Source organism: Solea solea, chromosome 7 (assembly GCF_958295425.1).
Source record: "Solea solea chromosome 7, fSolSol10.1, whole genome shotgun sequence".
Classification (NCBI taxonomy): Eukaryota; Metazoa; Chordata; class Actinopteri; order Pleuronectiformes; family Soleidae; genus Solea; species Solea solea.
Window position 1 is genome coordinate 22,777,387 of NC_081140.1, and position 16,803 is coordinate 22,794,189.

General features: G+C 40.3%; 1 protein-coding gene across 3 annotated transcripts in view; it reads right to left on the reverse strand.

Annotated features, from left to right (window-relative positions):
• The window catches only part of cntn5 (contactin 5), a 105,004-nt gene that overhangs the window by 65,240 nt on the left and 22,961 nt on the right, over positions 1-16,803 (reverse strand). For all 3 annotated transcript variants that reach the window (XM_058634442.1, XM_058634443.1, XM_058634440.1), the window contains exon 2: positions 10,332-10,450. In XM_058634442.1, coding sequence (XP_058490425.1) covers positions 10,332-10,413 — 82 coding nt within the window. In that variant the 5' untranslated portion in view covers positions 10,414-10,450. The remainder of the gene's footprint in view (positions 1-10,331; positions 10,451-16,803) is intronic.

Sequence of the window (16,803 nt, forward strand, 5' to 3'; positions counted from 1 at the left end):
CGTGTTTTGCAATCACAGACTTTAAACTATACGTTTCATCGTTTAAAACAAACCTTTACAAGTCTGCCATGTACACCTGAATCACGAGATTCAGGAAAAGATGATGCTAATTGGAATACACTGTCCTGACATACACCAGCCAGCTGTTTCTCACACCTAAGTGTTAGGAACACTATCTATCTGCTTTTCATCCGACTGGAAGCCAGTTGTCACGACCAGAATCTGTCTGACTGACAACTGTGCTGTCCAATTTTCAGTGTGGCAGAGAAAACCAGTGTGATGACAAGGAAACAGCTTGTTATATATTTATTTATTATCTTTTATATATATATATATATATATATATATATATATATATATAGAGAGAGAGAGAGAGGGAGGGAGAGATGATGATGAAAAAAGATGATCATGTTGAAACCGGACACCTGCGCAGACTTTAACTAAATACATGTACAAAATACTGTCATGACAAAAACAGACATGTGGCACTTTTCTATTCTGATTCAATTAATTATTATTATTTGTTATATTATTACACATGTAGGGCTGAAGCAATGCATCAATGACAAAATGATGTGTGTGAGTTTTCAGCTTCTTACATGTGAATATTTCCTGGTTTCTTCGGTCGGTATGACAAAGAAACCAGATCAACTGATTCATTTTTGTGTGTGGACAAAACAAAACATTCAAAAACATCATTATTCCCAAGTTTGGACTGTGGAAGCCGGAGAACCCTGAGAAAACCCACGCACACGCGGGGAAAACATGCAAACTCCATGCAGAAAGGCCCTTGTTCCAACCAGGGCTCAAACGCGGGTCTTCTTGCTGCAAAGGCAAGAGTGCTACCACTACCACTAAACTAAATACCTGTAAATTCCCAACATAGTTTTGGTCTTTTTGAATAAATTCCATAATAACCTTTCATTACAAAGTAAAAGGATTTAGGAGTATGGCTGGGTATCAAACTTCAATACTTTTGTCGTATCGTAGGAATTTGCTTTGCATCAAATTCCCGTACCTAAAGAGTTAATCTCATCAGTGTGAGCGGGTGATTATGACAGAGATGTAACAGAGCCTGTGAGTGGCTGTCTCGAGGTGTGATATAAATATCAGATGAAGCTCAGTCCCCCAAAGGTGAAGAGAAGACAAGACGGGGCTTGACACATGATCGTGTTTCTGTGTTGTGTTTGGAGAGGCTTGTTGAATTAATGAAGGTGTGTGACACAACAAATGTAATGAAACACTTGATAGTTGAAAGTTGCTCCGTGTCAGACTGCAAGACGGCGGATTTTTAATCAATACCCAGACCTATCGGAGAGAGACAACAAAAATTTCGACACACTGTTTCCACCCTTGAGGAAAATCTGGCACATGGTGGGAGACGTTGACCAATCATAGGGTAGTTCAGTGAGAGATGAGCATTTCACTCAGTGAACGGAACCAAAAAAATACCTAAAAATATGCGCAACACAATACCATCTTCTTATAGTGACACTGCAAAGTCTCCAAACCACCAGAGAGACATCAACTGGGGTGTTGATATTCACGTAGCTCTGGAGAGCATGAGCCTGTAATACAGTAATCAAAGTTCTTGAGTTATGCTACAATGCTTCCTAATACAAACATGAACATCCGAGTCACAGAGGTAGTGATTTCACTCAACGATCAGTCTGAAGTGCAATATTTTCGCAGTGCACTTGATTGTACCTCATAATATTGGAAAATTCTTAATACTTCTTTTCATCCCACCCCACTGCCAGTGGCTGTGGAGCGTGTTATACTGAATTGTACTTAATGTACTGTAGCCAGATGCCCCTACAGTAATAAACTGGTGAGCCAGTAACAAATCTTGACTGCAAGCTCGACTCCCTTAAAGGGAGTGGCGACTGGGGAATATTTAAATATATTTTCTGGCATATTTATTCATAAATTACACTCCACATTTCACATGTGTAAGGATTTGTCAGTGATGTCGGTAGAAACACACAGATTACATAATTTAAATTCATGGACGAAAGTTTGAATAAGCCCAGAGGACTCGGCCTACTAATTCCCCTTTTTGTGGCATTAGATTTAGCAATACAACCGTGTCCTGATAGGATTATTAACAGATTACAGGGATTAATTGGACTGTTTTGTAAAGAAAAAAAAAATAACATTTCAATCCTGACAAATACAGCATGTTAAAAAAAAAAAAAAAAAAGTCCCTTTGCTTTGTTTGACTAGTGAAGCTGACGGGCACTTGCTCTTGCTCAGCTGTCACCTTCATCTGATAAATGCAATGACCCTTACAGATCCATCTGATCTCTATCTTTCAGAGGGGCGGAAAATCACAAGCACTCATTGTTGTGGAAAAAGGGCTGCACCTGCAGCATTTTACAGATCTTTAGAGTCTGTGATCCTTTCAGGTCCTCACGCCCCGCAATCGCGATAACGTCAACAAAGGAGACAGCGGCCATTTTATACTCGAACAAAGAACAAAAAAAAAGCCAAATGATACTGTTATCTTGTCCTTATCCTGGTATGTATGTTAGACTGTGTGTTTATATTAAAGGAAGTCACCCTATGGTATACTTAAAAAAAAACCTGGACAGGATTCAGGGAATGGTATTAAGCATCTTTAATATAATAACCATATGAATTCTTGAGTTATGGCCAAAATCTTTCCTTAACTCCCTTGACCTTTGAACCATGTCCACTCAACCCCAGTCCGTTCACCCTTGAGGTGTCCAAGTGGACATGCGTGTCAGCTTGAATGAAATTACCTGCAGGTGTTCCTGATATATCGTGTTAACGGGAACGGGATGGATGTGTGGACATAGTACCCTTGACGTTTGACCACCAAAATCTAATCAGTTCATCATTGACTGAACGTTTGTGCCAAATCTGAATACATTCCCTGAGGGCGTTGCTGAGATATCACCTTCAGGAGAACGAGGACGACAGACGGACAACTTGAAAAACATTACGCCTCCAGATGCAGCTGAGGTATAACACAGTTTAAGTTGTCCAACTGAGAAACTAACCAACAACAGAGGTAAAGGTGAGGCTAAAGGAGGAAGACAAGCTTTAAATGAACAATGGGGAGAAAGTCTCCTACTTATTAGATTTACATCTATGTAGTCACCGGTTTGGTACTGCACAGGTGGCAAATTGTGACTCCTGGGCTTTTCTAAAGCCCCTAGACTGTGGTGTGAAATAATTAGTTAAAATACCATACAGTAAGTAGGTGAGACGCTCGTGAGGGCTCAAGTAGATGGACATGATTAGCTGTAGCCGGCAAGATTAATGAAGACCTTCACAGGGAGATCATATTGACTGAAGCTGATTAGGCTTGAGACCATTTATTCAGCGGAATATCATTACAGATAGAACAATCCATACATCATATGCAGCCTCACCTCACCTCCTATCACGGCGGACTACTTACTAAAACCAAGCCTTATTTTCATGATCCCCGCTGTATTATGAGGATTGAACGAGTTGCTTCAACCTTGCCAGAGCAACTTATTACAAATTATTGTCGAGCAGTGAGATGTATGGCGTTAACGCAATCCCGCCTTTTGGTGGGAGGTGAGGAAAACTCTCTCCAGCGCGCTCTGTTGTTAGTCGTGTATATTTATAGTTATATTTTCACATCCATTAAGGAGTTAAAGTTTGTACCCATATCCATCTGTTGGATCGTTTGATTAGCAGGATAAAGAAAAACTACTTTCACACAGCTTTGTCTTTTGCCAACTTTGTAGAGGGATGGGGGTGTGAGCCAAGTTAGGGGCCGTTAAAGTTTGGTGTAGAACAGAATTGAGAAAGATAGTATGGGTGTTTATTGATCAAACTATAATTTTTCCACAATGTAGAGTATGAATGTATGATACATTTGCAATTTGGGCCCTGGCTGACGCATCTCATAGGTATTCTATTTAGAAATTTAATCCTCCAGTAAAATCACAACATTGTCTAATTGGCTCGAGGGCAAAGAGACACAAAGGCAAAGCTTTATTTCACAAACTTCACAGCACAGGCTCATTGTATGTGCTCGTGTACTCCGAATTGCCAAATTCAAGATCCCCAGGTACTGATCATTGTGTTGATCACTGTAGCCACTAAATGAGCTTCACTGCCAAGACTTGAACGCCGTGCCCAACTTTTCACGCAATCACTTTTTTTCAGTGTTACTTACTGGCTTAATTTGTGAGTATAAAAAAGGCTGTCACAACGCAGGTTTCCCTGCCAGCTGGAACAAGTCCAGCTCTCCCCGTTGGGTGGGCACATATATAGATTCTAAAGTTCTCGGTTTAAGCACAGTAAAGCCACAAAGAAGTAATAACCAGCAGGACTGTGACTGGAGATGATTGCTTTATGCTGGTGGTGGCAGGTTTTACTGGGGCATTGGGAAATGCAGTTGACCTTTGCAGCTTGGAGATGACTTTTCAAAGGTTCCATATTTTTAATAAGAGGTCGTCAATGTAGGTCATGTGACCGGTGTCGATCTTTGGCAGCTGGGAGAACAACCGTTTAATATAAATTCAATTAATTTAATATATAAACGAAATGTGAAATACAGCGTATGAAAATATAAAATACCAGTGCCTACCTTTTATTTATTTATTTATTTTGAAGATATCACATATCACAGATATACAGTCACTGCATGGTCCAGGCCTATGTGATGCATGATGCAAATTCTCAATTTCTCCATACGCCATAATATTTCTCATGCATGACTCTTTTGCCCTTGGCGGAAATGACTTATTGCGTCACTTATACAGCATCTATATTCCCTGCAACCACTTTTAATATTGAGACACCTTCGACTGAGCTGAGGCACAGCTGCATTACTATTCCACACTTAACACTCCAAGCAACATTATATTTCAATCAGCGGCACACTGAAGGGAGGCAAAGAAAGAGAGAAAAAAAAATTGCCCCAGTCATCATGCCTGTCCAGCCCACTAACATGAGAGAAATCTAATCGTCCTGCTCTCACTCTCTCTCTCTCTCTGCTTCTGCGTGATTTAAATATCTATGGAGTGAAAACGGAGTGGACAGGTGGAGAGAAAAATAAAACAGAACGGAAGATCTGTTGTCTTCAAAGTGAGCATTCTCAGAATATTCAGCATTAACAGAAGGTCAATAATCTACTACACACATGCCATCGTACCAAAAATATCATAAGAGACAAACCCTGCTTTATACCCCCACTGGGAATAGTAGCTCATGGCTCCGGCTGCTGATAAAATATATATATATATATACACAAAACGGTTTGAAGTGTGGCACTCACTAAAAATGTGACATGTTTCTGATAGCTGTAAGTGCTAAAAGCATGCTCAGCTCAGCGTATAGTACTGTTTTAACTTAAGTGGACAGCCACTACTTTTGATAGATTTTCATTGTGGCCCAGCATTAGTCGAATCATTTTTGTGCAAGTTGAACAACTCCTCCTCAAAAAAAAAATCACAATCCACTGACTTCACAACCTCGATGGGGGCGCTTTTAATACATCAACACTTTTTTTTTTGGATCATAATGTTGGAAAGTGATCCGACAGGGCATATTTTTGCCAACAATAACATTTTAAATCATTATCGACATTAAGTTTTAGCAGTTTGTAGATATGATCACATTGCCAGATTGTTTTTCTCATGACTATTATCTCATAAGATCTGGACAAATTAAAGATTCAGGGTAGACTGACTCCAGATTTTTCCATATTCTTCTATGAGCCATTACCAACCCTTCCACCAGAAAATTGGTTTGGCAGCTTTTTGTTTTTGTGCTATCCTGTTAAAAAAAAACGAAACACACCGACACCCAAACAAACCACATCCAAAACAGAACCTCTTTGGCGGAAGCAATCAACACCGGATGATTTCAGAACTACAGACAGCGCGTGTAACAGTTATCTGACTAATTTGATTCCACTTATCGATAAGGCAGCGCTCTGCTGTTAATGTGTGGATGGATGATGGCAGGAAATACAAGTTCCTTGTGGAGATCTGATAAAAGTCCACAGAGAGTCATCTCTCTGCGATTGCCAAGCAGGAATGAGCTCACAAATTTCTCCCAAGGCTAAAGAACAAAGCAAGCAAACAAAAAGGAAAGACCTGTCATTGCTTGTTATAAGAAAACAACATGCCTGAGGACAATACTGATATATAGTGTGTATCTTCTTCTCAAGGTTTTTATGTGATGCCCTTAAAATTTCATTTGTCTACACTGTCTTTTATCTCCTTGCACTCATTCAACAAACTATAGAGGACTTTATAGACGAGGAAATACAGGTCAGAACTGTATAAATGGACAAACTAAATGTATACAGGACATAATACATGTCCTGTGTTTATTGTGTTGATATCTGATATCTCACACGTAACAAGGTAGGAGGTTAATAAGAGGTTTGCTGCTTTCTTTTCAACGAGGGCGTCATGTCATCTTCTCAGAAGTAACAACTTTATGTCTGTTCGCCTCAAGGTGTCCAATTATTCTCATGTCCTGTCACTCTCTTTCGGCTTGTTGTGCATGAGCTCTGGAGAAAGTTTGCGGCGACACGTTGCGGCTTTTTCTTCTGTAGCATTTCCGTAGCATAAGAGAAGCGAGATTAGCGGTTAAAAAATCAGTGTTTTTTTGTTTGTGGGTGGGCCTTAGGAAGCTGCCTGCTGATTGGCTGGAGTTTTGGACTGACAGCTCAATGGACCGGAAGTCGCCACAGGCTTGGAGTCGCTGTCCAGCCAATCAGCAGGCAACAAACCAGGGAGCGCAAAGAACAAATGTATTTTCAAGCAATAAAATACAATATTGTTGAATGATTAAATCAAATTCCATAGACTTGTTGCTGGTTTTCTCGTGGCTGGTCATCAAGGGCGATGACAGTAGAAAGCTTTTCTCAATCTATATATCTGGAGATCCTTTGTTTTACATGAAATAGCTTCAAGTTTCAAATGTTCAGGAATACAAACTGATCAACTTGTTCCAAACAGCAATTTGCCAGTTTCAACTGCAAATAAGCACATGGATGTATACAGAGAAAACAGTTACACTAACCACGCGTTACCATTCTATATTCTAGACATGTGTGTATAACGTATGCATCTACTGTACCAAGCCACAATCCAACAAACTGGGCCACCGTATAAAACTCATGGCCATGCATATATAGTATGCAAATGTGAAAACCGTGAGACTATAATTTAATGTTCATCTGTTGGAAATTGTTCCATGACACCCTCATTGCTGAAAGGTTAACGACTTGCAGTGTTGCATTTGCATATTATTATATCTGACTGAATGTACTGTAACATACAGTGCATCCAAAAGAGACTCTTCTTTACTGTAATGGCATTCAGATAAAAAAAGGTAAACTTTTTGAGCTGATTTCACAAACCTCTCCTTTAGAAAGTTGGGAACATTTTAATTGGATGTGTCCCTGGAAGTCTACATGTTGTTAACCTTTGATGGCTGAAATGGTAATTTTAGCGGGGACTGAAGTAAATATGGTCACATGTTTTCCTCTCCAAATGAGTGTGCAACGTAAAAGGTAGAAAAATCTATTTTGCAGTAAAGCCTCACAAAGCCTGTGAGGAACAGCCTCCATATTTTTGAGAGAGGCAATTATTCGCAAAGTACAAAGACAACAGGAGTCTGTTGCTCTGCGATACATATAATGGCCGCGTAGAGTAAATTCTGCCAACTATATGCGCCCCAAAGTACCAAAGAACCAAATCCTGAGATCAAAAATCAATAGATGGAATGGACTGAAACAAATTAACTGCTCAAGCCGGTAAGCCCCTGCTTAAAAACTTGATAAACTGGTTGAAGTCTCACTAAACAGAGAACCTCCAGCTCATCAGCTCAGTCTAAGTGTTCTTTCAGTCTGTTTGTTAGGATTGAAGATTTACTAATCTCTACTAATTATATTTAGTATGTGAGGATAGAATAAAATTAATAACAGGTGATTTTTTTTTATAATTCGTAAAGTTAAAGTTTCCAGTGCTTATAAATTCCAATGTACTGTGTAACATCATGTTCCCATGTGTATACAATAATATATATATATGGTTGTGAACATTAACACTTTGCAGTAACTTTGGTAAACCATATTCAATTTATTTTCCATCCACTTTTCCTCTTTCTTTGTCCGACTATAGCAGCCATGGATTGTGCTGCTAACAGAAACAGATAGACATAAAGGACGAGATATTTTCATTGAGATTTTGAAGGCTATTTTATGCCAAATGTTGGCCATGTATATAGAAACAGATGGCACCCTCTTATTCTGCATTCATGTGTTGGTCTGAAATTTGTTCAGTGATTTTTTTCTCTTTTTATGTTTACTGCAGTGGCCAGGTTTGTTTTTTATTGTTTTTTACTGTACTACATGTAGACAGAATTAAACTGTACTTGGACTGACCAAATGATATCGTCATAATTGAACAGTTTCAGCCCTATTTCATCTCTTCTAAAGTCTTTAAAGGCTGAGCCTCTCATTGTTTTATCCTACAGAACCCTGAAAGGGGAAGTAATACCATAAGTGACAACCAGATAATGAAGGTGTCTTTAGTCTTTCTTGAGCAATTTAATTTAACTCCGTCACCGCGCCTTCATCTGCCTGACAAACTCCGAAAGCCCCCCGAATTTGAATTGGCACGAGTGCAGTTTGCTGAAGTGTACCAACATCCAGCACGCTGTCTTTTCCCTCTGCTGAATCCAGGGATTAAAGCACAGGGAAAAAAAGCTTCTGACAGAAAGGTAGCGCTGGGGGGGGAGTTAATTACACCAACTCACTGCTGCGTGCTACTTTTACATTACTCTGTTGATGTTGATGAATGTGCACTAACTGAGTCCAGTGCCTGAAAAACGTGTTCTCTCAATGGAGACAGGCCCACCAGGAGAAATCCCAGTTGGCTTCCACTGAAACACCGTATATCTACGTCAAGTGTACACTTTGCAGCGTTGCGTTGTTTACCTCTTATTACGAGTTCACTCGTTATGACCCGTCCTCAGTCGAGATAGCTCAATCTCATTATACTGAGCGTTACCCATTACAAACAAATGTTTTGCACAAATATAAATCAGTGTAAGCACACACCAGGGTGAGAGACGGAGGGCATGAGCGCAGTATTTGTTGTGTACACAAAGAACGCGCCGGAAAAGGTAATTTCTAATTGAATAAGAACAAGCGTAGAGATACCTTGGAATTGATAAAGTCATCGTCAATTATTTTGATAATCGACTTATTGGTTTGAAGCTTTTTTCATCATTAAAACAAGATTTCTGATTGTTTTAGCTTCTTAAATGTGAATATTTTCTAGGTTATGTGCTCCATATAACAAAGACATCATTTAAACTGAATAATTTTTGGTATGTGGACAAAACGAGACATTCGAAAACATCGTCGTTTTGCAGGTTTGACAGGTTTGATTTGCTTTTGTTTGGCAGGAACACAACACAACAGTTCGTGGGGATGAGAATGAAAACATAAGAAACAGTTGTATCCATGTCATGGCCTCTGTTCAGACAGGTGAGGCGATTGCTGTGTGTAGTGCTGTGTGTGTGTGTTTGACACTGAGAAGCTTAAGTAAGTGAACCCTCCTCCGGTGGGTTTAACAAACCATTAAAGGGCAGAATCCAATAGACTGGCAAACACATGCTGTGGCTTCACCAAGGGAGACACTTGATCTGGAACTTAAATTTGTGCACTCATCGCTAATCGGACTAGTAAAGATGTGCTGCCAGGAATGCCCTGACATGTTGAGGTTTTGATTCCTACTGGGGCCACTAAAGCTACAAAGATACTTAAAAGGCACTTTGGATAAGCATTTCCACCGAGTGAAGCTTTTGTTTTTCTTTGTTTAATTAAGTTGGAACGCGGGTAATGTTTGACGAGCCAGTGAACCCTGCAATTCAACTAATGTCATTCAAATAAGACTCTCAGACTGGAGCAGGAATGTGGCCTGATCAGCAAACCTGTTTTTTTTTTGTTTTTTTCTCCCCTCAATGTCCTCGCAGACCTTTTCTGAAAAAGGTGCAGAGAAACAGTTTCAAATCTCTCAAGGAAATTCGATACCAGAACAGGAATGCTCAATGAGCCATGACAATTCAATTTTTTTTCCCCCCTCAAATATAAAATACAAAAATGCACCGCCTCAACAATATGGATTCCTTCCACGCAGGTGTGAAGACACGCGAGCACCCGTTTTAACGTCCGTAAACAACAATCCTCCGAGCTGTGTCACAACTACAACTGCAGTGTCGATGCAGTGTCTGACGTGATTATTGTGCGCGACTATTCCTGACCAATACCCCCGAACAACACCTTTAGAATGTCTCACCTGAAAGGCCACTGATGACAGACAGAAGGAGAAATGGTTTCCATGGTGACCCCATACTTGTTGACGAGGGTCCCTTCTGCATGAATGTTAGCAGGTTTGCCTCTTCATTAAAGCTGTGTCTAGAAAACAGAAAGAGAGAGCGGGGAGAGTTACTGGGGTGATGCACAGCAGCTCATGGTTATCACATGCACTCGTGTGCACACTGTAAAACTAAATAGCTCTTCTTGAATCCCACACGCACTCTAATTACAGTCCAACACAGCTCTTAGATCCCACTTAAACAAGAAAACCACTAAAGGTCTTGTGCTGAGAAAAAAAAACGTTTTGAGAAATCCTGACAGCAATAGGCTTCAAAATGGGTCGACAATCATCATCAACCATCATCTAAAGTATTCCTATACTTTACGTACGAAAAAAAAACTAGTCTTTATGGTGAATATTATTCCAGTATTACCCAGATACATATTTAAAGATTTTTTATTTTTTTTTGCACTTTCCAGACACACACACCTATATAACACAAGCATGCTCCGAAAACAGTGCGGAGCAGGTTCTGAATAGGGCCACGTCTTTGTTGCCATTTCTCCAGTGAATCACTTACTTTCCAAGCAAAAACATCATGCACCTTTTGTTTAATCCTTGATATTCCCCAAACAAACACAGACATCTATATGAAGTTTTAAGCACATCAAGGTGACCCAAAAAACAACGACAACATGTGGGAGCGTGATGCAAAGTAGAGCCGCTTCACATCACTGAGTTTATTATTTGTTATTAGGACAACTATGAGCACACTCCCGTTCTCTTACCACACAGATAGGCTGTCATTAGGCCATTCTCTATTTTTTATTTATACTTTTATTAATCTCCTAAGGGAAATTCCTTCTCTGCATTTAACCCATCCTCTACTAGAAACCTTCCTAGAAATAAGGAGCAGTGGGCAGCCACTGAGCAGCGCCCGGGGAGCAATGGGGGTTGGGTATCTTTTTCAGGGTGAGTTTCCCACCAGCCCTTTGACCTGGTGGGGACTCGAACCGTGCGTAGTTTATTCCGTCATCTGTCATCAATATGCTAAAACCTTGTTATCGTTCGATTCACTGTATGTTTGCCTGGGTTGTAATAAATCTGACTGACTGAGTCACAGTGTTTTCCTACCAAATAGCAATTTTTTGTGTCTCGTTAGATAACTGGCAAATGTTTGCCTGGGGAAACTTTGATTACCAAAATTATTGCTTGTCCATTTGGAACAGTACCTGGTACTTTTTTAGTACCTGCTCTCAAGGTTCAAAGCGAGCTGAGACGATACTTAAACGCGACGTAGTCAGACTGTTAAAAAAAAAGACTTAAAAATCCCAAAACAATTTGAAATTTGAAAAATCTCAATATTAAACAGAGGAGTCTGGTGTATTTAGCGACAGCACTGCAGAAAGCCGGCGACCATGAGCAAAATCACAACCCGCTCAGCCGTATTCTGTGCTCCAGTCAGAGCCACTCGCACTTCTCCAGGTCTTGCTTGCTCTTTGGCTTGTTTGAGATGTGCATATACAGCAACTATTTCATTTGGAAAGGACAGGAAATTCAACGATTTCAACTCGATGGACTGAAGAGGCAGACACAAATCCCATGTCTATGTTTGTGGAAGCTGCATCTTTTCGTGAGTAATCCAATCACTATTAACCTCCCTTTAGAATTCAGGCAGTGTCCATGTGGAGGACCATCACTGAGAGGGAAGTACACACCAAAGGTTACCCCATACTAACCAAATCCTGCCTGCTTCAATGTACACACTGGGACACGTGTAGAAAGAGTGTGATGGGCAACACTGTCTGATGTGCTGTCTTACTGAGTCACACAGTACGTTCCTGATCACTTTACCACGCCTGTTAACTGACCGCTACCCACACACACACACACACACACACACACACACACACACACACACACACACACACACAGCATTCATTCTATTGCAGAAGCAGAGGTGAGCACAGTTTACTCTTAGGTGCCAGCGAGTTGGAGTGACAGGTAGACTAAAAAAAAAAGAAAAAAGAAAGATGACTTCTTCTGTGAGAGAGAGAGAACTGTATTAGGTGCCACTCACATGTGTAAGCGTACAGCCGCAGCAGCTAAAACTATATGAAGTCTGTCTGTCTGTCTGTCTGCACGGAGAGTACAAGTAGCACACAGATCTGCGATGTAGCAACCAAGCAAAACACGAAAAGTTAGAGTTCTCTTGTGTTGTTAAAAGAAGTCTAAAAGTCCATTTGCAAACAATGATAATTGATGGCGTGTGTTCTTGCCACAAGGAAGATTAAGGCGTGACCTTAGTGGGTTTTTTCCTCCAATGCCATGCATTTCTTCTTTATTTGATCATTTCAGTCTCCCTCTCTCTCTCTCTCTCTCTCCCCGCCTCCCTTATCTCAATATCAGTCTCTCTCTCATGTTCATTTAAGTTGTCTGTGTCATTCAGATCATTAATGCAGCAGCACAGAAAGCTCGGAGGGTTGAGGGAAGCATGTCCAGATCTAACTGGGATCATCTTCCATTAATTATGTATGGCTCCTTGTCTGCGCCTCACCTCATTTGCTCCCCATTCTCCCAGAATGTAAAAGCTGTACTACTAGTGGGTTTAACAATTAGTGGCTAAGCAATTAGGCTATCCGTTATATAGACAAAGAAGAAGAAAAAAAAAAAGCAATAATGGGGAAGACACTGAGGTAAACACAATAATCTATTTCCTTCCTTGTAATCTGAGCTGTTATTGTTGTCCGTTTCTGCAACTCGGCTGGAAAACGAAGCGCCTTTTGGAGTTGGAAATAAAAAATTACATAAAAATAAAATTGTGACAGACAATTAATATTAGTATTTCATGGTTGTCAATCTTTTTTTTTTTTTTTTTAAATAAAAAAAAATAGCTCAAGGCGGTTTGTCTGGAAAGGTCACCTCACTCTGACCTTTCTTGTAGTTTGGTAGAACAAAAGCACAAATCACCTCAGGAAAGGAACCCCTTGCTGTGCCTCCTTTCAGCGTTTCCCTTTATTAATTTGGCAGCGCGAGTCGTCCTGTTGTCATGTCAAACGCTGCCATGCTGTCCACGCTATCCACGCTGGACCGGACACCATCCCGTTAGCAGCTGACGACAGCACATTCCTCCAAGACGACGCTTATACCAAATACACACAATATTTCCACGAGGCAAACTTTTACAAAATAAGTACAGTACACAGTACACAGAACATTCCTCACTTCCAGTCGACTGTTGTTTTCCAGCTCGAGCCAAATATATCCTTGCACACCTCATTAACAGTTCAATCAGTGACACAGCTTTGCCGTCAGTGTTACGGCACGCTGAGTAGTTTGATGTTTTGTCCTACAGAGAGCGGCACGCCGAGTTCAAATGTTTACATGGTGCAATGTGAAAATGGAATGACTCACTAGGAGTTCAGGAAGCAGGGGAACTGGAACAATATTGGTGTGAATATTACAGTATACCTGTTGTTTAAACTCACATAAAATGAGTTAACAATAACCAAAAAAAAGTATCCAGACACACAAATGATCATATGCAGTGTATTATTCAGTGTGCACTACACGAACTAGGTTTGTGGATATGAATATTTCTCGTCTACTGTCAAACATTTTTTTTCAGTCCGAGAGAACGTGGCTCCCTTGCGTGTAGTAAATAAGAGCGAGTCTGTACTCCGACAGCCTAAAGTTCACACCACTCGGCTGCTCCGCGTCTCACAGAACGCAGCCAGACATGTCATTCGTGGACAAGCTTTCACTTTTCAGTCAACTGAACACTGTGTGGCAGAGGAAATTGGTAGAATGTTTTTTTCATACGAGACAAAAAAAAAAGAAAAACCCACACACATACAGCACTTACAGTGCAGTGGGTTAGAAAGTCTACAGGGGCAAGAAACAATGGGCTCAATTAGGCAAGAATGTGAACTAGTTCAGTCCAGTCCTTGTCAACAACGCATGAAATTCAGAACATTTGTCAAAATGAAATAGAAATATGAACTTAAAACTATTTTAACTCATGCTCAGACTTTTTATGCAGGCTTTAATTACAGGAACACGTCCTGTCAGGGCATCAGACACCCCTGAGATTCTTCCTTTGATGCCTGCGTTTCAGTGAAAGAGGGATTCTCCTCTGGGGCTTGTCCCTGTAACTTTTCCAGCTGTGAGCTATATACTGGCAGAACGGTGGACCTAGATTCTGCCACATTTCTGTCCAAGTGATCACAGCTCAGCCGAATGATTATAAATGAGGTAATGTGTAGGGTGCACCGACTGTAATGAGCGTGATCCTTCTACTCTGGGCCTCGCTGTTTGTCATGTCGCGGAGACGTGGGATCCCAAGCTGAGGTTTTGACACAATCACCGCCTCACTACCTCCCCACACTTGCAGCAGGAGATTGTATCATGTGAAGATAAAAAAAAAAAAAAAATGGGACAGGAAAGGGTTTTTGAAAAATTAGAGATACAGGCACATTTTGAGCTCTAACCCACTATATTTAAAAAATCACCACAGGTAGTGTACAAACGTCGACCCACTGTCCTCGACCTTCTAACAGGTAACTATCTAGCACTCTTAACATACAAGTTTTCAACATACACCCACTCTACAACATTAAACTTTAAAAAGGGGGTCACACTATCCTTGTATACAAAAAAGGTTATGTGCCTCGTAAAATTCCCATGTGGTCTAGACTTTGTACAAAAAGAAAAACAAAAAAAAACCATCAAGCGGAAGAAAGAAAAGCAGAACATAAAAGCAATATTCGGACCGACGTAACCTGGTGGCAGCGCCTTTTAGAAAAGCCTCTCTGAGATACACTGGCATCAATAAAGTAAAACATCAAGAAAAGGAGGTGATGTAAATATAGTGTCATTTAAAAAAAGAAAAAGAGACATTTTTATACTTCAGAATGTGGCGCCAAAAGGTCTGGATGAATATATCGTTTGACAAACAAATTGTTCTCTCTGTGTTATAGCTGGGGTCACGTTAAGCGAGAATTCTCCATCACTGAAGGATTTATTTTTTTTCCACCATGACAGAAAAATGTGAAGGCTGTCCGTCATTTTGACAGATTGAACACGGACGGCGATCTATTCACATGACACCGTCAAATACCACTTGTAGGCCACCTGTAACAGTGGCGCCGGCTGCAATTGAGTTCATCCAAGACGGGCGACAGGAGGTCAACCAGGTTCACTTTAATGTCTTGTAAAGAGTTTGCTCACATTTTAATTGAATTTGTCCGATCGTGTATTTGCCGAGAGTTCGAGCTGAGGTGTATTAGGGGCAGTGGCGGCCCGTCTGTTGCTTTTGAAAATTAAATACTAGGAGATAGACTATGTGTCATCATCTTTGAAAAAAATTGGGTAAAATAGCGTTTGACAGAATTTAGTCTAAAGTCTAGCACAACCGCTGTGTTGTTGTACAATAATCAAACATTCACCTTATGTAAACAATGAATACACACTTCTCACACATATCTCTTGCGTCAACTTCCAAATAAATGATGAAAATACAGGAAATAAGACCAAACGTATAAAAACAAGTGGCTCGGTCAAAATGTCAGGATTCTCCCGTTTGTCAGTTTACACGGAAAACACTTGACAAGACAAAATAAAAAATGTCAGGATATGTCAGGAATCCACGCTGGATGAAAAAACGTTGTGTCCTCAAATAAAGGTGGAGTAAGTGAGCGGTGGTTCTGTGGGACAGGGACATGATAATATGCGTCCGACTATGGTCTGCATAATATGCAGTCTTACACTGCAGTGTGAGGCTTAACATTGTGTCCTTTCACAGGCACCGCTGTAGTACATGTATCCCATTTGTCAGCTCCAACATTGTGTGCATTATTAAGGAAATTTGCCAGATGCTGTTCCTCTGTTCATGCATAAACATCCCACCCTAAATACATCCCTTTCTTTTCTTTGTTTTTTTAACACAGATATTAGTCCCGAGTCATTAAAGTAATTTGGTATGTAAAGATTTAACCACAACACAAAGTATTTCACACAAAAACACTGTGTGACGGATGTAATGATTACTATATACAGAGCAGCATAAGACAAGGATAAAGGCAAAAGGGCTACCTGATGGATTTTGACGAGAATATTAAACAAATCAACAAAAATAAATTAAATCACAATAATTATAGTCACATTATATCTCACTCCGTCTTAATCTAATAACTCGATACCAGTGTCTGAAGTATATGTGAGGAAGAGGAGGATGATGATGGGGGAGCAAACGATCTTGTTGGGATTAAATCTGTCGTCGCCGACTTTTCTCGGCCTATTTACGACACTGTATTCTAATGTTTGCCGGTAATGGTGTTGCTTTGAGAGCTCAATATTTTCTCAGGTGGTGCTCGGTATAAAAAGTTTTAGAAGCACTGATGCAGAGAGTAGAGATGCAAAGATAACACAACTCATTTTCAAGGCTGGATTT